This window comes from Phytophthora cinnamomi (genome assembly GCF_018691715.1).
Source record: "Phytophthora cinnamomi strain GKB4 chromosome Unknown Contig27, whole genome shotgun sequence".
In the NCBI taxonomy this organism is placed as follows: Eukaryota; Oomycota; class Peronosporomycetes; order Peronosporales; family Peronosporaceae; genus Phytophthora; species Phytophthora cinnamomi.
The window spans coordinates 1,110,097-1,130,395 of NW_027150960.1; the positions used below are offsets into that span (position 1 = coordinate 1,110,097).

At 53.8% G+C, this 20,299-nt stretch overlaps 3 protein-coding genes across 3 annotated transcripts; 1 reads left to right on the top strand and 2 right to left on the bottom strand.

The window, feature by feature from the left end:
- Positions 1 to 12,497: 12,497 nt before the first annotated feature.
- On the top strand, positions 12,498 to 13,198 carry IUM83_04102 (Tubby-related protein 3; the record flags this gene model as incomplete). Its single annotated transcript, XM_067928149.1, has 2 exons — positions 12,498 to 12,729; positions 12,801 to 13,198. 2 exons carry the CDS (start codon positions 12,498 to 12,500, stop codon positions 13,196 to 13,198), a joined length of 630 nt encoding a protein of 209 aa, XP_067794017.1.
- Positions 13,199 to 14,165: 967 nt separating this feature from the next.
- IUM83_04103 (ABC transporter ABCA1 lipid exporter family) lies at positions 14,166 to 14,630 on the bottom strand (the record flags this gene model as incomplete). Its single annotated transcript, XM_067928150.1, has 1 exon — positions 14,166 to 14,630. The coding sequence occupies one exon, from the start codon at positions 14,628 to 14,630 to the stop codon at positions 14,166 to 14,168; it is 465 nt and encodes a 154-aa protein (XP_067793899.1).
- A 1,713-nt stretch (positions 14,631 to 16,343) lies between these two features.
- IUM83_04104 (putative lactase-phlorizin hydrolase) lies at positions 16,344 to 18,071 on the bottom strand (the record flags this gene model as incomplete). Its single annotated transcript, XM_067928151.1, has 1 exon — positions 16,344 to 18,071. One exon carries the CDS (start codon positions 18,069 to 18,071, stop codon positions 16,344 to 16,346), a length of 1,728 nt encoding a protein of 575 aa, XP_067794016.1.
- Positions 18,072 to 20,299: the final 2,228 nt, after the last annotated feature.

Here is a 20,299-nt window from a genome sequence, read left to right on the forward strand (position 1 = left end):
ATTTGCGGAATCTAGCCGCACGTAGCTTTCAGTCTTCGGTAGCGACAATCGGAACCCAAGACTATTATCGGAAGTGCACAGGACAACTCGCCAGCCGATCCGTGGCGTTGGTTAGTCGAATCCCTGACCGGACGTCCCTGTAGAACCTGGTGACTGTGGCGATGCGGGCTCCAAAAATCAGGAATAGCCTCGCGGCTAGACCTCGATCTGAACCACTCAACTCAGAATCTGAGATTAGATCTCAGATCCCAAGCTGGGTGAGGCGTGTGTTCCTCACTCTTACAATCCCTTGACTTGGTTCTTCCTAAAATACGCTGTGGGCCCCAGACTTGCAGTGGCCACCAGCCCTCCGAACTCGACAGTTCCCAGATGCCCCAGACGAAGCTTGCTCCTCCATGGAAGGCCCTTGTACGTGCTGAGACCGCTGTGCCCCGTTTTCTTGAATATAAACACGCTCACTCACACACACTTAGTGTTGCTTCTACTCAGGCCCTTGGACCACAGGCGTAACAAGCCTCCCTCCTTGCTCAGCGACTACTCCGGCTTCGGTCGCTTCCAGTCACGACACTTCCTCCGGCGGCTCAGACTGAGAGCCGCACGAGCGATCTTCACTCGCCCCTCAGACCAGAGTGGCCCTGAGGATTGGCTCAGTCTGGGAGCCTGCCTTGATCCAGAGGTTCTCGCTCTGCACCCTAGGGCTTCCGCGCACTCACGCCTTGATGCTGGGTGACACAAAGAGGCTGAGAACCACTATCCAGATATTCGCTCCACACGGATACCACTAGCAACCCAGAAGCACCACTATCCCAGGTGTTGCTCTGCCGAAACCTCAGGCGGAACACCTTCCGCCCGAAAATATGAAACACCGCAGAAACCAGCCAATGGCGAAAAAAACCAGCAAAACCAATGTCCCGCGTGTGGAAATGTAGCAACGAAGGCAAACCGGGCCGAAACACGAAAGGCTTGGTTTATTGAACTTGAATTTATTTGGAGTTAGCTGATCTTTGCAGTAGAACACTCGTAGCGACTCCTCTTGACCTTGCGCGCGCCATAAGAACACAAGGGACTTGATCCTGTGAAGCAACACGCCCGTTGGCGCAAGACGAACTCCGACTTGCGGTCTTCGGGCAAAACAAACTCTGATTATTATCATGCATGCACATACAAGGGCCTATCAAGTAGGAACAAACATCTCCTGGGTACCTTGAACAGGGGTAGACACCCACTAAACTACTGGCAGCTGCGCCCGTGAGATCGTCGCTGCCTTCCTTCTATCTGGGTCGTCCATCCTTGATTACACTGAGTACACCTGGGTGCAAATCAGTGATATCCTGATACACCGGTATTGTGGCCGGGGTTGGGCGGACTTGGTCTGTCATCACCTGAGACCACTGGTGCTCTGGGTACAATCAGGTGTAATCCGGATGACGCCAAATCCTGTAGCTCCCGTTGGCCCCGATCCATGGCGTGACCAGGCCAGTCTTGTGCCTGACACCAGGGGCCGAAAACCACAGGGCGGCCCTTCAGTGACCCTCAAACGGCAGCCGCCAACTTCAAAAGCAACTACCGCAGCTCCCAGACCTTAAGACCATTGCTTGTGTGCCCCCGCCTTGCGAGACCACGAGTCACTGAGGCCCTGCAGGTACGCCGTGCACCAGGCTTTTAGTCCAGTCGTCCTGGGCTCAGACGTCAGCTGTCTTTCTGCCAGTATCCACTTATCCTCACGAACATCGTGCATCAGACACCAGCTTTGCGCCCACAATCACCGTGTCTCAGTTTTGGCTGGTTGAGGGACTGCCGGGCTGAAAACCTGAGCTGGGGGCAAAATACGATGTTGATTCCATACCCCGGCTGTCAACCGATTTGACGTAATTCTTCTGCTCGAATTCACAGGACTCTGAGGCCGGAATCTGAGCTGGGGCAAATTACGATGTTGACTCCATATCTCAGCTGTGGCACCCCAGAGCCGAGATGAAATCAGACGCCGCACGCCACGCCCTCTTCCAGACCCAGACATCTCAGGGTCTGGTCCACAGGGCAACCTCAGACCGTACTCCAAATCACAAAATCTCAGACTTTTGCCATCACTCTCAGGTCTCAGAACTCCGGGCATTCCAAACTGTGAGGTCCGCAATGCAGGACCTGGTTAGAGACAGGCAGCAACAGAAGGGCTTCAAATCCGCAGGCAGAAGGCCCGGGCTCAACTCTCCCTTGAGGTCCGGCTCAAGGCCTGGAACCTCAGATCTGTGGCCTCTAGGGCGATTCTCGACCTCAGACCTCAGACCCGAATTCAAATCTCAGACCTGCAGGGGTCACAGGGTCCTTTTCTAACTCGACGTTCGCAGGCTCAGTTTCAGATAGCCAGCACAGCAGAGTGTACAAAACCCAGACTTGGGTCAAGAAATATCCACGTTTCAAGTGACATGCGGGCGGTGCGTGGTAGAGTTTGGCTTCTGACTGATGGGTCCTGGCACAAGGTGGCTCGGACCTCTCGTCACGAGGTCGCGTTCGCCATGTCCTGCCTTGGCGGACGCGCAAGGATTGGGGTATGGGCGCTGACTCTCCAGTCTACGTGCTTCAGCACATTTGGCTGTCAAGAGGAGCTCAGACAAGCGTTTGAGCTTCCCTAGCGAAGTTCGGTCGAGGGGCGAGGTTCCCTCGACCTTCAGCAAGTAAGCATGGCAGCGTTCATACCGCGCAGCAACGCGCACGATGCGATTTCAAATATCGTGACCAATCAATTGACAGGGCGTGGTCGTCACGTTCAAAGGACAGAGATGGGTCCGTGAGACCTATCTCTTCGAGAATACCAGGCCTCTCGAAGCTGCAACACTGCCTGTTACAAGAGCGTTTAGCTTGCGGCAAGAATAAACTCATACCAAACGCGCCGAGGCCGCAAGCCGCACCCGGCAGCGGGACGGGGTCGGAGCAATGGACCTCTCGAACCGGCGGCAACAACTACTGGTTACCCAGCAGCAGGAAGTAGCGCGACACGTGCTTCCGTTGCGGGATCGGTCACTACGGGAGTGCACAGCTCCCATGCCCCTGGAGTGGCCGTGGCGGTTAGGCGTTCTGCATCGCCGGACCAACAAAACGCGAACATCCAGTGGTGCGGGGCGCCTGCTGGTAATGCAATCACGCGCACCGACATCGGGCGCGCTGGCGACTCTGGGACTGCGCAGCTGGTGAGACCAGATCTCGCTGCAGAAGCAAGATGACAGGCCGAACCTAGTCATCGCGAAGGTTTACTCAAAGAGAGCGAGTGTCTTCGGCGTTGGTAGATTCAGGCGCGTCGAACAACTTTGTTCGACTACGAAGCCTGTCGAGGGCTTACTTCACGAGGGGAGGTAAATGTACCTCGAAGTCTTCTGGAAAGTGACTGGCAACAGGTGCCATCGTGAAGACCGAGAAACGCGTCGTGAACGTGCGCTTCTCGTACCAACCACGGGGTGTTTGTCGAACACTTTATCGTCCTGGACCTGGACGATAAGTTCGACGTGGTAATGGGCATGCCGTGGCTTGCACCGCATGATCCGGTGATAGACAGGAAGAAGCGCACGCTCGTGCGCTTCGGTCGCGACAGCGGAACAGAGAGCGATGGTCCTGTTACCGCAGCGCACGCGCCAGTAGGTGCGCGGCTCACCAGTCGAGACAGTGCTTAATGCTGCTGTCCCGGTGCCCAGAAGTGCGCGAGGGCGCACACAAGTGAGACCAACGTCGGCAATGCTGCCGACGTCAGAAGAACGATGTACTGGTTCCAGGAACCAATACCCACGTTCAAGCGTGTAGGGACAGTCCCTGACGCGAAGAGGTCAGGTCGACAACGACGCACCCTCGGTCATGAGGGGCTCCGCCAATGAATGGCGTCGAGGTGACGAAGGCGTGTCAACTCCGGGAGTTGGCGCTGCAAACAGTGCGGACGGTTGCAAACGTACCGCACTGACGCAATTTGCATGCTGTCGTGCAGGCGGGCTGCACGACGAAGCGCCATGTGGTCAAGCCGGGCTTGATACCGCGCGCCCGCGGACAGGGTCCGCCGGCGAACAACTGTCCACGGTCGGGCCTGGACCAGAAGAACAACTGTGCGGAGCCGGGCTCCGTACAACAAGAAGACGGCGCATGCGGAGAACGCTGCGCAAGTCTCGGTCCGGGACCGAGACGCAACAAAACCAGTCTGCTGGGCAGACTGCGGCGGTGACGCCGGATGTCGAGACGCTAAGCGTCTTGACGCGTACCGATACTGGATTTCAGTATCGTGAAATGGAACTCGCTAATCCTCCGACGACGGCGTCGGAGTTGACTTCGCTTCCAGCCATGAGCTGGAAGCGCTTCACGCGCGACTTGCACGATGGACGCATCGAACAGGTCTGCGTTCTTTCGAACAGCGAAAGAACGGAGAGCGAGAGCGAAGAGCTGAGACAGCTCTTCATGGGAAGTACCACTGAGAGTGAAGACACTCTCGGTGCGAAGACGAAGCGAGAGCGCTTCGAGGAACAAGGTTGGGACTCGTTAAGGTCGAGTCCCTATTACGAATTGTTGAGGGAGTACAAAGACGTACTCCCGGAAGAGATTCCTGCGGAGCTTCCGCAGGATAAGGGCATTCAGCACGAGATTGATCTCGTGCCGGGCACGAAGTACTGTGTCACGCGGCAGTGGTCACTGCCGCGAGAGCAAGTAAAAGCAATCGACGACTTCTTTGAAAGTCGTCGCAAAGCAGGACAAGTGCGGGAATCAAAGTCCCCGCACAGTGCTCCGACGTTCTGTGTCAAAAAGCCACAGGGCGGATGGCGCATCGTCCATGCCTACAACAAGCTGAACGATGCGACGGTACCGGCGCAGACGCCGATACCGCGAAAAGATGTTATCATCGATTCGATGGCCGGGAGCACCGTTACAGTGCTCTCGATTTGCGAGATGGGTTCTATTAGATCCTAATGCGTGAGAGCGATATCCCTCTCACGGCAGCGAGCACGCCAAGCGGCATGCTCTGGGAGTGGCTAGTAATGCCACAGGGGCTTAAGAACGCCCCTGCGACTTTCAACAGGTGCGTGACGCACTTATTGCGCTCGGTGCGCGACTTCGCGCCGAGCTACTTCGATGATGTATTCATCCACAGTCGGGCTGTGGACGGGAAGACCGGCGTAGAGATGCACAGGGTGCATCTCCGAAAGCTACTTGAGCTTATGCGAAAGCATAAGCTCTACGCGAACCTGAAGAAGTGTATCTTCGGGGCGAGCGAGATACCCGTCCTCGGGTGTCTCGTAGGGAAGAATGGCGTTCGCCTTGACCCGGAAAAGGTCAGAGTGATTAATGAATGACCAACGCCTTCAAGTGTCAAGGAAGTGAGGCAGTTCCTTGGCAGCCACGTACTTGTGCAAGTACGTGGAGGACTATGCAGGGCAAGAATCCGCCCGCTGTCACGCTTCTCAAGAAAAGCTGTGTGGAATTAGAACCCGATTGCAGAAGGCATTCGATGCAGTCAAGCGGGGCTTGACTGAGGCGCCGATCTTGGCAGTGGCTGACCAAGATCGCCCATTTCACGTAGTGTGTGACGCATCCGATTTCGCGATCGGATGCGCGTTGATGCAGCACGATCACGAAGGCCGTGATCGTGTCGTCTACTACCAATCGCGTCAGCTGAAGCCAGCTAAGCGCAACTATCCGGTACACGACAAGGAACTCCTTGCCATGAAATACGCACTCGCAAAGTTCCGAGTGTATTTGCTTGGAAGTAGACCGTTTGTGGTCTACACCGACCATGCATCACTGCGCACTGCAGTGAAGTCACCACACATATCACAAAGAATGGCGAGATGGCTCTCATTCTTTGCGGAGTATAACTTCCGGGTCGAATACAAACCCGGACGATTGAATGTGGTGGCCGACGCGTTATCACGTCGGCCGGACTACGCGGAAGCTGCTGACGTGAATGCCATTGACGTCATGAGATCGAGCAAACCCACATCGTCTCTGTTGGATGATGTGAAGGCCGCGGACGCGGACGCGAAACTCTTGCTGACCTATGGCACAGCACCTTCTGACAAGGCTCGTCAGAAGTTGCCCAAGCACCTTCGTGCGCGTGCACACCGATATCGGGTGCACGACGGACTGCTCCTCTATAATGCGGTCGACGACAACGCGGGCCGCGTTGTCGTGCCGAATGACCATGACCTGCGACTCAGGATCATGTACGAGTATCATGATGCCCCGACTGCGGGACATCTCGGACGTGAGAAGACATACGTCCTTCTCATGCGCGACTTCTACTGACACCACCAGTATAAGTGGGTGCGCAAGTACATCCGTGCTTGCGAGGTATGCCAACGCGTAAAGCCTGCGCCATTCGTGCAGGCTCCTTTACAATCACTACCGACTCCGTCGGAGTGTTGGAAGTCCGTGTCTTTGGACTTCATATTTGGTCTTCCCCCGGACAGCGGAGGGAATACCGGTGTTGTGGTCTTCGTCGACCGCTTCAGCAAGATGGTACATCTTGCTGCGATGCGGCAGAGGTGACCGCGAAGCAGACTACCCGTCTGTTCGTCGAGATGGTGTTCAAACACCACGGCATGCCGACCGACATCGTGTCGGACAGAGACCCGCGCTTCACTGCACATCTGTGGCAAGAAGTGTTTACACTTCTTGGGAGCCAGCTTTCCTTGTCGACTGCGGACCATCCGCAGACGGACAGCCAAACCGAGCGCGTGAACCGCGTGCTCGTCGACATTCTGAAGAGCTACACTCACTCGTTCCAATACTGGAGCGAGTGCTTATCGATGGCAGAGTTTGCCATCAACAACTCAGTGCATGCCTCCACCGGCATACACCGTTCTACGCGAATGCCATGCGGCAGCCACGTCTACCGAGTTTACTCGTAGTAGTGGCTCCCACTTTAAGTGGGGGGGGATCTACGACTGCAATACAGCAGCCGCAGAAAACCGCTGACACTTGCACAGTGTCAGCTGCAACAACGAAGAAAACGCATGAGTCTGCGCAGGGCGAAGACTCCTCCACCAACAAGGACAACGACCACGGGTCTGCGCAGGGCGCAGACACCGCGAAGAACCACGCAGAGGCCGGGCCTCGAGCGGAGAGCGAGCTGAATGACTTCAGCTCGGATGCAATCAACTTCATTACCAAAAGACAAGCCGCAATTCAGTTTGGTCAAGATGCAATAGCAGCTTCTGTTGACCAACAGAAGCTGAACGCAGACAATGTGGGCAGAGGCAACACACATGAATTCAAAGCTAGTTCATTGGTTTTGTTAGCTACTCAAAACCTGCCTAGACATGCAGTTTCGGATTTCGGAGCAAGCAAGCTTGCTCCGCGCTTCATCGGGCCGTTCACTGTGTTAGCACGGCACGGCAACGCATACACGCTAGACATACCGTCTAGCATGCGCCTCCATCCGACCTTTTACGTCGGACGGCTGAAGCCATACCTGCAGCACGAGCCATCTAGCTCGGCTGACCCGAACCCTCGGCAGGAGCCGAGGCAGAAACGGAGGACTTGGCCTCGGCGACGAGCAGCCTCTACTCCAGCGCGCGGACGCGCTGGAGCAACCCCTTCATCTGGGTCCCCAGCTCGACCTGGATATTCGAGGCGGTCTGCGAGACCGCCGCGACCTGGGCCTTCTGGTTCGCCAGCTCCTGTTTCAGGGCGGCGAACTCAGCGCCCTGCAGACGCTCCACGGCGGTGGAGAGGCGCGAACCGATCAGCTCGGGGCTGATCATACCCGGGGCGTGTTCCCATCCCCGCCACCGCCGATCCGTGACGCCCGCGGCTCAACCAGCTGAATTGTTGAGCGGATCGTTGACCATAGTATCCCGAAAACGAACCCTCAAGGGGCTCGTTTTCGTATTCGTTGGAGAGGATTTCCTCCCCATCAAGATACATGGGAGCCGCGGAACGTCTTGCTGGAGGACGTTCCGGAAATGGTGAGGGCGTACGAGGAGCAGTACGCGCTGGTGCAGCGGAAGTAGTACGAGCGCTGCGGTCATCGCTAGCGCCCGAACCCTCACGTGCTAAGAACTTAGCACGGAGCTCTTTGAGACTCTCGGGCACACGGAACGACGTGTACCCGTTCAGGTCGCGGTCGCTCAAGCGGACCGCGCCTGGGAAGCACTTCGTGCACTGAAAGCCCTCGGGCACAGCGCACGGCACATTCGCCTCCTCCGCAGCAACATGAAGTTGCTCCAGCTTTCCATGCTTCGAGTACGTCTCGAAGCGATCACGCGCTTGCTTAATCTGATCACGGTAAGCACTCGGCCTCTTGTTGAAGTTTTCAACAAAGGCGTTCCAACTTTGACAAAGTGCCTGCCATTCGGGCACTTTGCTGCGAGAAGAGGTCTTCTTGCTTTGAAACCATCGGAGCTCATGAAAGAGTCCGATGTAATAATCGCGCCTTTGATGCGTCTCCGCATCAAAGTGCAGCTCGGCAGCCACAGCGTCATCTTTGATGGCGCTGCATACGTATAATGGCACCTCATTCGGAGGTACCGAATTCCCATACCGGTCCGTGATCTCGGACGCGGATGGCATCCACGGATCGCGCGCTGCAGGCGCAGCGCGCGGAGAGCCTTGAGCTTTGGAATCACGCGCTGAAGTTGCAGCGCGCGGAGAACTGAGAGCCCCAGCGGAAGCGAGTGGGGTATACTCTCAGTTCGCGAACGCTTCGAGCTCGAAGCGTCCGATTCGTCCCCTTCACGCGGGCGAATGTTCTTAGCATGAGGGTCGAGCGATTCGCTCGACACTGAGTCTTTGCGCTTAGAGGGCGAGTCCTCCTCGTCCTCCATGTCTTCATCGTCGTCGTCGTCGAAGTCGACGACGTCGCCATACTTCGCCTTCTGGGGCTCGAAGTAGTCGTCGATGGAGAGATGACTCCCCACCGACTTTGAAGTCTTCTTCTGAGGCGCGCTCATCGTTGAATGAGCGCGGATTTCTTCTCCAAACGCGGAGAATTGACGAATGGTCAATTTCGAAGATTGACGTGCGGAGACCCCGCGCGTCTAACCTTAAGGGGGGGATGGTGTAACGGGGTTACACGTACAAGTGGCTGCAAGCCACTTGTGAATTTAACAGATAGGTTATATGTTAAAAGTTTTAGATACTTCCTCACCTTGGTGTAAGACACACCAATGGATACATTGAAGTAGCCCACCACAATGAGTGGTCCACACATACCCAAAGATCCTATTGGTAGAAAGCAGCATCTTTCTACCAATCAGAGACATGCATATTAGCGGGGCTCTGACAGCCAGCCGCTGCCAACCCCTTTTCATAGATGATAAACAGTTTTAACAGTTTTAGAAGGAAGATCAATTTACAAACAAATATAGTTCTCATTTTACCTAATCTTAGTCACTTGGAGTCTTATCTGATTTAAATTATATTTGTGTATTCAAATATAATTAACCTAAGTAATTACTAAGTACTTACGCTTCCTCATACACGTAGCGCAACGTGTAAGCAAAAGTAGTGAGTCAAGTTAGAACCACTACAGTTATTGTTGCCTGAAGATTTATCTTGTCTTCTCTTAAGTTTCCTATCGATCAATACAAATATCAAGTATAAACGCGTCCGGTTTGGACCACCAATTGTAACCTACGACTCTTCGACCCTTTCTCTGCGACGTGACGGCGTTACCGACGACTCAAACGGCCGCTGAAACGCCACCGACGACTGGGGACAGGGGCCAATGACTCATAAGTTCCGATCTTGCCAGTAGGTTCGCACCGCACTCAGCGGGCTGCAATCGCCCACGCTTGACTTGGGACCGTCGACGAGTCATCGTCACCGGCCAACTTAAGCCAATCAGCGACCGGGGCGTTTGGCCCAATGACTGGGGATGGGTTGTGACTTGCCAGTTGGCGCCTGCGCCTCGAGTCTTCTTCGCCCCTTGTCTCAGCTTTGGGTTTTGGCTTCGTTTCCCGATACCACATCGACTTGCCCTTGGTTCCAAAGGCCCCCCACACCATCAGCGACCCTCCCCCATTCTGGCGTGACTTGTAGCGGCGATGCGGGCGCCGAAGGTCCCGCCAATAGTGCTTGTAGCCATCCGGTCTGCCCAAATTAATTTTTGTTCTCATCTGAAAATTTGATCATGGGCCACACGACCGCCTTTTGAGCCGCCGTCGAGAGCCGTTCGGCAAACTCCAGGCGGGCGAGCATGTGCTCCTTAGTCAGAGGTAGTGTACGATCCATTTTAGATTGGACTAAGTAGTCAACCCGAGACAAAAGTCTCTGGACCGTACGCACCGTGCATGACAACCCGAAAGTTGCCTTCAACTCGGCCGCGGAGTAGTTCCCCGCGGCAGCGGTGCGGACAACTTGGCGAACTTGGCGGTCCGTGAGGCTGCGCGGGCGTCCTCCTTTCTTATTGGCATTCTCTGAAGCTCGTAGGGCGTAGTTAACGTTGTTGGTAGAGCGCTCGAGGCGCCGCGCTATCTCGCGGACCCCCGTACCTGCCTCGTGGAGGCCCTTCATGTGGCCTCTCTCCTCGTCAGAGGTGGGAGGTCTGCGCCCCATAGTGAAGATAGGATAATAATGCCAGTTCCCAAAGGATAGCCAGTCACTACTACTCCACCCAATACAAAACCAAGTTATTTTTTGTCCCAAAGTTTTGTCGCGGATCGATTTTTAGTTAGTTGTATGGCAGCCTATGGATACTTTGCTAAATCTAGGTCACCGTCACAAGTCCCCTTTTCGTCTTTGTGATTGGAGGTACATATCTAAATAGCGACCTATAGTTCGCTCTAGAAGCCGAGATATCACGTGGAACGTGACTTTCCCAAACCTTTTGTCGCGCAGTGTGCCTCAGCCATCGCCAACATCCACTTGGTGCTGCCGTCCACTTGGTGCTGCTGCCAATGCTGTTGTGATTGCTGCAGTCAAGTCTAGTACATTCAAGCTCGCATTGAAGCAATTGGCCGCGCGTCACAGCGTTATTATCACGCGCCTCCTTCCGTGCCTTCAAGGTTGCAGGCTGGATCTTCAAGCCCACCAGAACAAACGGTTCCTGGAGCAAACTCAGCGATTGGAAAATGTCAAAAATGTACAGAATGAGCCCCCGCAGCGTGCCAAATGATGAGGTCACAAAAAAACAAGAGCACTTCTGGTTTGCGGCCCAGGAAAATATGTCGCTACTGACTGAGCTGAGCAGGACAGTAGTAAGGAACACGAGATGGCTTGCAGTGACACCTTCAGAGCAGGGCCCCCGAAAAAAATATTGTCACTGCAGTAATTTTGATAAATAACAGCAAGTTATTTATTTTCTCAATCATGCCTAGATGTGCCCGTTATTTATGTTGGGCCACATTATTTCAGGTAATTTTATGTGTATTAAACCCTAAATTATTTCTTGCAGCGCCCAGCCAGTCATTCTGCTGTTCCTTTACAAACTTCTGCAAGACCACTTTCAATTTTTCCTCTTGTAGTGACCCCCACCATGGTATTTAGTGCCCAACGCCCCACCCGCACCTTCACTCCGGCTCAAGTGGCGGGCTTCTTCTTCCGGCCATGCAGAGACGAATACGATGAAGTGGTTCCTGAGTATCATCGGTGTCGTTGCGGTACTGTTAGAAAGCAGACTCGCCGCCATGGGTTCTCAAATCTGGTGTCACATGTTAGAAGTGAGCATCCTGATTTCGAGGGTCTCATGGTTGCTGCTACTTCAGCCGAAACGGGGTCGATTCTCAACTACGTTCGCCGTTCCTCTCTCAACCTTTTTAGCTGGATGGAGTGGATTCTCAAAAACAATCTTCCGCTCTCATTTTGTGAAAACGAGGCGGCTAGACGGTAAGAATTATGGATGTATATTATATTTTATTAATTTCTACTGAGTATTTTCTGATGCGTTCGCAGGTACTCGACTCTCAATCCAATCTGTGTGGAGACACTTGTCTCTGGGATGACCAGCTTGATCAAGGCGGTCGAGCGTTCGATCGCGTTAGAGATGCCTGACCGCTTTGGCCTCATCTTTGATGGATGGACGCATTCATCTGAGCACTACATTGCGGTATATGCTTGTTACGAGGTTGAAGGGGAGGTGAAGATTCCGTTGCTCTGCATGGCTCCGCTGCTGGAGGAGTAAGAGGAGGATCTCTCGGCGCGCGGCCACATGGAGTTCCTTGCAACCATGTTACCCCGAAATTTCGGGAAGCAACTGGATCAGTGCTGCTTCTTGGTAGCCGAAAACCGCTCGGTGAATAAGAGGCTAGCGACGCTGATGGACGTGCCGCTCGTAGGCTGTGCTAGTCACCGCTTTAACCGAGCAGTGCAGGCTGACATGCAAGACTACGAGGAGGAACTGGATACTGTCCAAAACTTATGATTCGGCTGCGAACACTGACGCAGTCAGCTAAGCTAAGATGAGTATTTAGTATTTTATCTGAGCGACACCAATTATTAATTTTGCATTTAATTTTTTTATTTTTATTAGGACGAAAACGCAACTCCGCCCGGTTATTCGGCAGGACACGAGGTGGTCATCCACCTTCGTCATGGTGAACCGATATTTCAAGTTGCTCGAGTTTATCGACAGCGGAGACGACGACATCGCCGATTTGATGCCTTCACCTGCGTGCAACCGCCGTCTGCGCGGCTTGCTCAAGGACCTCAAGAAAGTGGAGTCAGTGTCAAAGGCCTTGCAAGGTGAAGGCGTCTCGTTACTGGATGCGCAAGTCTGGCTGGATGGATTGATTTCCATAAAGCCGCACTACGCACGTTACATCGGTACGTTTTTGTTATTATCTATTTAGTTTTCTTTTACTAATACTAATACTGCATGTACCTCTGTTAATTAGGACCCCGCGCTGAGATAGTGCATAGTCCTGACTTCGAGTCGGGGTGCGTAAAAGTACTGGGCGGTAACACGTCCCGACTTACACGAGCTGAGAAGTCGATTCTGACACCGTTCGCTGTGAGCAACCAGCCTGCTGAGACCAACGATGACGAGGAGGAGGAATCCTTCGTTGAACAGCTCCAAAAGCGCCGCCGGTTGGCTGCGAAGGAGACGAAGTACAAACTGCTTCACATTATCCCGGCGACATCGAACAAGGTCGAGCGCTTTTTCAGCGTGGCTCGCATCACGTTCGGACATGAACGTCATGGTCTGATGCCAATCACCTTGGAGATGATTATTTTCTTACGAGAAAACGCTGCCTATTGGGACGCCAAGACGGTTGATGAGGTCATGCACTAGTAACTTCGCTCTTCATTCAATACACGTGAATGTGCGAAAAAACTGTGGCTCTGTGTTCTTATTGACACCAATTACTCAATTATTTATTTACCTTCTTGCGCGCAGGTCATAATGTATGTTTGGTGCAGCCTCGACACTTGCCATAATTTATCCAGGCTCGAAGCCCATGATAAATATAAATATTATTTTCGGGTCCCCTGCTTCAGAGTCTCTCCGTACGGCTCGAACAGCTACAAACAGTGGAAAAGGCCCACCGCGAGGCTGAACAGCGTGGTCGGTCCATTAAAAACGGTCCTGCTGTGTGAAGGGGTAAATTACAGGAACCCCAGCAGCAGATTGAGCAGCAAGCATAGCACGAGTCGATATCCTGATTGCAATCTCGCCGCGTGAGAGCGTGCTCAAAGAAGAGGCATCCACCTCCAGAGCGAGCGGGAGTCAGCAAACTGTGTTTCGAGACGATCCAGAGGTTAGCCCACAACAGCGTCGAGCGAACGACACTTGGTGGCAAAAGAAGCCGATGAAAGTCGACGTCTTGGTGCTCCGTGTTCTTGGTTCATCGCTGTTATTCAGCTTCGTTCGAATGGCATGGTAGCGAGTAGGTCGTACTCCTTCAGCGTAGTATTATGCTATACAGATCATTGGAATGAAGATGTATGGTGTTCAACTTTCCTTCTTCAGCCATTTCGTCCTGTTGCTTTGACACTCGCTGGTTATGAGGCGAATTTGCATCGAAATGAAATTAGAGCGCGTTGTGCAACTACGGTGATAAAGTTGTAGCTAGGAAGATGATGACCAAAGCACTTTTCGGTGGCCCTATATGGGTGTACTTGCGTGAATTGGCTAGTAGGTAAGGAATGGCCGCTCCGGTCACAGTAGCTGGCGTGCTACTTACTGCAAGCCGTGTGGGAAGACAGGTGTCACTAGTGGTACCTCTGCAAGCTCGGGTCTGGCTTCGACTGAAATGGTTTTACAGTGATGCAGCCGACCCCGACTCACTGCCACTAGCTGACAGTGAAGCATCCGAGTCGTCGTCCGAGTCGCCGCCCTTATCGATTTTCGTCCAAAAGATCCCGACCGAGTCAATTTCCTTGCCGCAGGTGCCGAAAAAGCCACCCGCCTGGTATCCCTCTGGCGCGATCTCCTTCCCCGTGTTCTTGGTGGGTATTCCCCCAGAGACGGTGTGGCCCTTGTTGGTGGTGAAGCTGAGGTACTTGACGCGCGTGTGGTCGCCCTTCTCGCCCCAGTGGGCCTCCACGGCCATGACGTACTCTCCTTCCTCTAGAGTTAGTTTGTTCGTCTTGCTGCCACCGCGCCCGCCGTGGTAGATGGTGGATTTCAGCCCAGAGGGGTCAGCAATGTCCATGCCGATGCCATTAATGCGCTCGCCAGCGCGAATCGAGATGGACTGCACCGTTTGGCCAGGTGAGATCATAGCCACATCGGAGTATTTCGAGCCGTGAGGGCCACCGAAAGTGTCGCTACGAAGAAAATCTCTTTCTAGCACAGCACCGATGCTTGCCACCAACCCCGCAGCAGTTAGAATCCGAAAGGCAAAGTTCATGGTTGTGGCTTGAGCTGGTTGATTATCAGTGGGATGGAATTTGGGAAATGAGCGAAGTTGAGATTGACTAGTTTTCGGGCTAGTGCATCTACTGCTACGAGCGGTACTCGTTCTTGTTTGGGTGAGTAGAGTATGTGGTTTTCGTGTAATATAGTTCCCATCGACGGGCACCTCATCGGTATGGCAAGGAAATTGACTCGGTCGGGATCTTTTGGACGAAAATCGATAAGGGCGGCGACTCGGACGACGACTCGGATGCTTCACTGTCAGCTAGTGGCAGTGAGTCGGGGTCGGCTGCATCACTGTAAAACCATTTCAGTCGAAGCCAGACCCGAGCTTGCAGAGGTACCACTAGTGACACCTGTCTTCCCACACGGCTTGCAGTAAGTAGCACGCCAGCTACTGTGACCGGAGCGGCCATTCCTTACCTACTAGCCAATTCACGCAAGTACACCCATATAGGGCCACCGAAAAGTGCTTTGGTCATCATCTTCCTAGCTACAACTTTATCACCGTAGTTGCACAACGCGCTCTAATTTCATTTCGATGCAAATTCGCCTCATAACCAGCGAGTGTCAAAGCAACAGGACGAAATGGCTGAAGAAGGAAAGTTGAACACCATACATCTTCATTCCAATGATCTGTATAGCATAATACTACGCTGAAGGAGTACGACCTACTCGCTACCATGCCATTCGAACGAAGCTGAATAACAGCGATGAACCAAGAACACGGAGCACCAAGACGTCGACTTTCATCGGCTTCTTTTGCCACCAAGTGTCGTTCGCTCGACGCTGTTGTGGGCTAACCTCTGGATCGTCTCGAAACACAGTTTGCTGACTCCCGCTCGCTCTGGAGGTGGATGCCTCTTCTTTGAGCACGCTCTCACGCGGCGAGATTGCAATCAGGATATCGACTCGTGCTATGCTTGCTGCTCAATCTGCTGCTGGGGTTCCTGTAATTTACCCCTTCACACAGCAGGACCGTTTTTAATGGACCGACCACGCTGTTCAGCCTCGCGGTGGGCCTTTTCCACTGTTTGTAGCTGCGAATCAACTTCGCTTTGGAGTGATTGCTCGCGCTCTACAGTGTTATCACGCACCTCCTTTTTTATTCTCAATTCCTGCTGGAAGAACGAGAAGTTCGGGGCCGGGACTTCTCGTGTTGTTGGTGAGTGCTTTTTTTCCCCGCGTCGTGGAACTTGCATTAATGACCCGTTTTCCCGCTCCACCTCACGCAGGTTTTCTTGGAGTTCGCCATTTTTTTCGCTGTAGAGCGCCGTGCAGAGCTTTGACATTGTTGTTGGGGTTAATTCAGCTGACTCTTGTACCAGTAGTACTATTTACTATAGCATACATGTACAACAAGTTCCTTTTTGTGCCCCGGATGGATTTTCACGCAATGAGTTGCGTGCAAGTACTACGTAGTATATAGCCTGAGCTCGGACTTCACTCTATAATAATTTACGAATCGAAGCAGCATAATATGCTGCTTCGATTCGTAAGATCACCACAAACAAGCAATACAACTCTTTGTTGAAGAAAGATTTGTTTGCAAACGCGGCCACAGTTCTTGTTGTGCGGCTTACAACAACGGTCTACGTTCTCCGTTAGACCCACGACGGCGCGAGAACGCGCGGAAGCCGGCGACAACAGCCCCAATCACAGCGGCAACCAGGACGGCAATTCCCACGATAGACCAGATCGACTGTCCGCCACTGCTGCTGCTGGACGATCCGCTTGGGGCACTGGCCGCAGCCGCCTCCGAGGCCGACGGGATGCACTTAGTCTTGGCCAGCTTGCTGAACCACTTGGCAGCCGGGCGCGGGATGCGCTCGAGCTCCGTCGGCTTCGCCGAGACGTAGTCCTTGGAGCCCGTTTGGGACGTGAAGTTGACGTAGTAGAGCCCGAAACGCGGCTCGAAGGAGCCCCATTCGTAGTTGTCCAGGTAGGACCACGCCGTGTAGCCGATAATCTTGATGTTCTCCTCCGTGACGGCCTTGTAGACCTGCTCCATGTAGTTCTCGTAGTACCACATCTGGTCCTGGTTGTCGATCTCGTCGTTGCCACACCAGCCGTTCTCCGTCAGTAGCACCTCGGCGGCCGGGTCGTGAGCACTCACCCACTTCATCAGCGCCAGGTATCCAGGCGGGTAGGCCGTGAACCAGCCGCAGTTGCGGTTGCCGTGACGGTCCTTGCTGGACAGCCGCGCGCCCTCGGGGGCGCGGGTGTCGTCGACGCCCTTGTCCTTCTCCCAGCCCAGCGTGAGCTGGTCACAGCTGCGCTTCGAGGTGGGCGAGTCGCAGTCCGTCACGGACTTGGAGGCATAGTGGTTGATCATGAACAGATCATACGACCCCTTGATGATCTCGGCCTCCTGCGCGGTGAAGCGGGGGAGGCGGTCGCCCACAACCTCGCGCATGACGGCCGGGTAGTCACCGGAAATCATGGGCTGCAGGAACCAGCCGTAGTCGAACTGCAGCGCGCGCTCCGCGGCGGCGACGTCCTTGGGGTTGGACTGGTCGAGCGGGAACATCATGTGGGCCACCAGCACGATACCGATGCGGGCGGTGGGGCGCACGATGCCAGCGTTGCGGAACTCGCGGAACTTCTGCACCGCCAGCGCGTGGGCGCGCAGCAGGTTGTGGGTCACGATGTACGTGTTGTTCTCCGAGCCGGTGAAGCCGGGCGCGTGGACACCCGTGCCGTAGCCCTGCGTGACGAACGAGTAGGGCTCATTGAAGGTCGTCCAGTAGTCGAGCTTCTGGCCGAACTCCTGGAACATGAGCGTGGCGAAGTCGACGTAGTGGCGGATGATGCCCTCGCTGAGCCAGCCGGCGGGCGAGAGCTCGGTCTGCAGCGCCGAGGGCAGGTCCCAGTGGTAGATGGTGAGGATGGGGACGAGGTTGTTCTTGGCCATCTCCTCGATGAGGTCGTGGTAGAAGGCGATGCCCGCCGGATTGGGCACCATGCGGCGCGTGGCCGGGTTCCACGTCATGACGCGCGACCACGAGACGGAGAAGCGGAAGGACTGCAGCCCGTCGTCGGCCATCATCTTGAGGTCGCTCGGGTAGCGGTGGAAGAAGTCGTCGGCCACGTTGGCGCAGGCCAGGCCCGGCCGCTGGCGGCAGAAGTCGTCCCAGATGCTGGGCGTGCGCCCCACATCCATGTAGGCACCCTCCACTTGGTACGACGCGGTGGCCGAGCCGAACATGAAGTCCTTGGCGAAGCAGCGCTCCTCGGCGGCGGCCACGGGGGCCAGCAGCGCGGCTACAGCGGCTAGCGCGCACGGCAGCAGGCGCAGCAGGGTCATGGCACTTGAATCCGACGGGTCTCTCTTGTGCCTGCGCAGGACGCGAGAAGTTGGCGACTGCGTTCGGCTCGGCTGGACGAGCGGCCGCGAGGCCCTCGGCAGTTGAGCTCGTCTGCGCGCACTTCAACTTGGCAAATCTTCGGGTGGCCCACACCCTCGTCACCAGAAATTGGGGTATCACAGTATAGCAATATCCATTTCATATAAAATATAATACATTAAACACGATAGGGCAAAAACCACGCACTAATATATTAATATATATTAATGATTCAGCATCATTAAGAACCATTGTAGTAATTCCAATTTCGCCGAGAGCTATGCGTAAGCGATCGGGCGGGGCGGGTAACCAGATATAAGCTATGATATTTAGGTACTTATTTCGAAGCCTGGCCACGATCATGCAGGACGACAGAGCCAGCCGTATCTGGTCGCTCCAGCTGACCTAGGTCTGCATCATCGCTATGACGGTGCTCTTTGGGTTGTACCTCCTGAATGAGGTGCGCATGTGTGCTATAATCTACTAAGCTAAAAAGAACTGCTACAGCGGCGACATAACACAGAGATCTACGAACTGAGACCGCTCTACTGACCGTTGCCCTCCGTTGTCAACGGTGATATCTATTAGGTGCGTCATCGCTGATGCTTAACAAACAGTCGATTCTCTAGAGCGTCCAGCATTTTAGTAGCAAGCACAAGTGTAGATAGTAGCAACGAGGCGCAACCAACTGAATCTTCAACGTCCAGGCCGATCTATTATTATCAATATAATATCAGTGCAAATCTACCGATATTATATTACTAAAAATAATTTGTTAGATTTATTTATATTGTATTAATAATTTTATATTACAGGTGTCCCCGCTGAATCTGCAACTGCCATCGGCTATCTACCGCGAACACAGAGTGTGCGGGAGTCTGCCAGTGCACAAGATTTGCCACAGCTGTCTGGTGAGATGTACTGAATTAGTAAGATCATTGCGATAAAATGTCTCTCTGCGGGAAACATCGAGTTGCTAGATCACGGTAGAAAATGAAAGGCCCACAATAAACATTATATCTTAGATCAGGGCATCATTGCGTGCATCAAGAGTCTCTTCACGCGCATTAAGGTCGAGGATAGCATTGATCGGTATATAGTAGGTTTGCCGCAGGAGAAGATCTCAATCTACACTGCCTTAAGTTGGGCGTCACAGGCTTGGAATGCTGTAACTCCAGCCACTATCAGGAACTGCTGGATGCCTTCTGGCATCGTATCTAGCGCAAACTCAGCTATGTCGATCCGTAACATTCTACATTAAAAAACAGTACATTAGAGTCTATAAAAGCAGTACATTAGCGTCTATGCGCAACCTGTGCAGATATTGTAACCTCGCAGTTTTTTATTGGTCCCACTTTTGCAGATTCAGCGGGCTACTGATAACATATATTGTCGTTACTACGAACCCCTGCTAGTCACACACAGCATTGATCGCTTGGTCATCGAGCGTGAGTGAGCAAAGCCTACATCGGTGTTTTGCCGCCATTCGGTCTCGTTCACGTGCTAGCTGCATGTAAGGTACATTGTAAACCCTTACTTAAGTACACACTGTCGCGGAGGGGTGAAAGGTACATACAGTATGTGTTGGATGGAGACGCTTTTGCTTTACTGCAAACGGGTGCCCGCGAACAGGGCGACCTGCACCGCCAAATGGCCTGATTCTCGTACGGGATCTATATCGTCGCACACATGACGACTGTCCTCTGGTCGCCAGGTCCTCTTATGCAGGGAGAGAAGGACTCCTGCGTTCGTCAATGCGGCGTCCTGGCGTCCGGGCAGCAGATGCAGTGACAGTCGCGGAGTTCACGAACGCTGAAGTCTTCAGACGAAAGACACGGATGTTCGTGGGCAGGGCTGTCATGCGAGTTGCAAGTTGCAACTCGCAACTAACGTTAGAGCGTCTCCAGCCGAACGAAGAACACGGATGCAATTTGCCATAGGCAAGCTTAGAGTATCATCATCGATCCGTGGTTGCACTATGCATGCACCACCGACAAATCGTTTATTGCGTGCCGCGTTGAAGTCCACACATCAAAGCTCGCGGTGCGGGTCATTTTGTACTGTACCAGTACTCCCCAAGTTGGAAGTTCCGAGATAGCAAAATCGAAGACGAAGACTATTTCTCAAAGTCCCTTGCCAATATGGCCAAGAACATCGGCCACTACTCAGCATATGATGTTATTGCTGC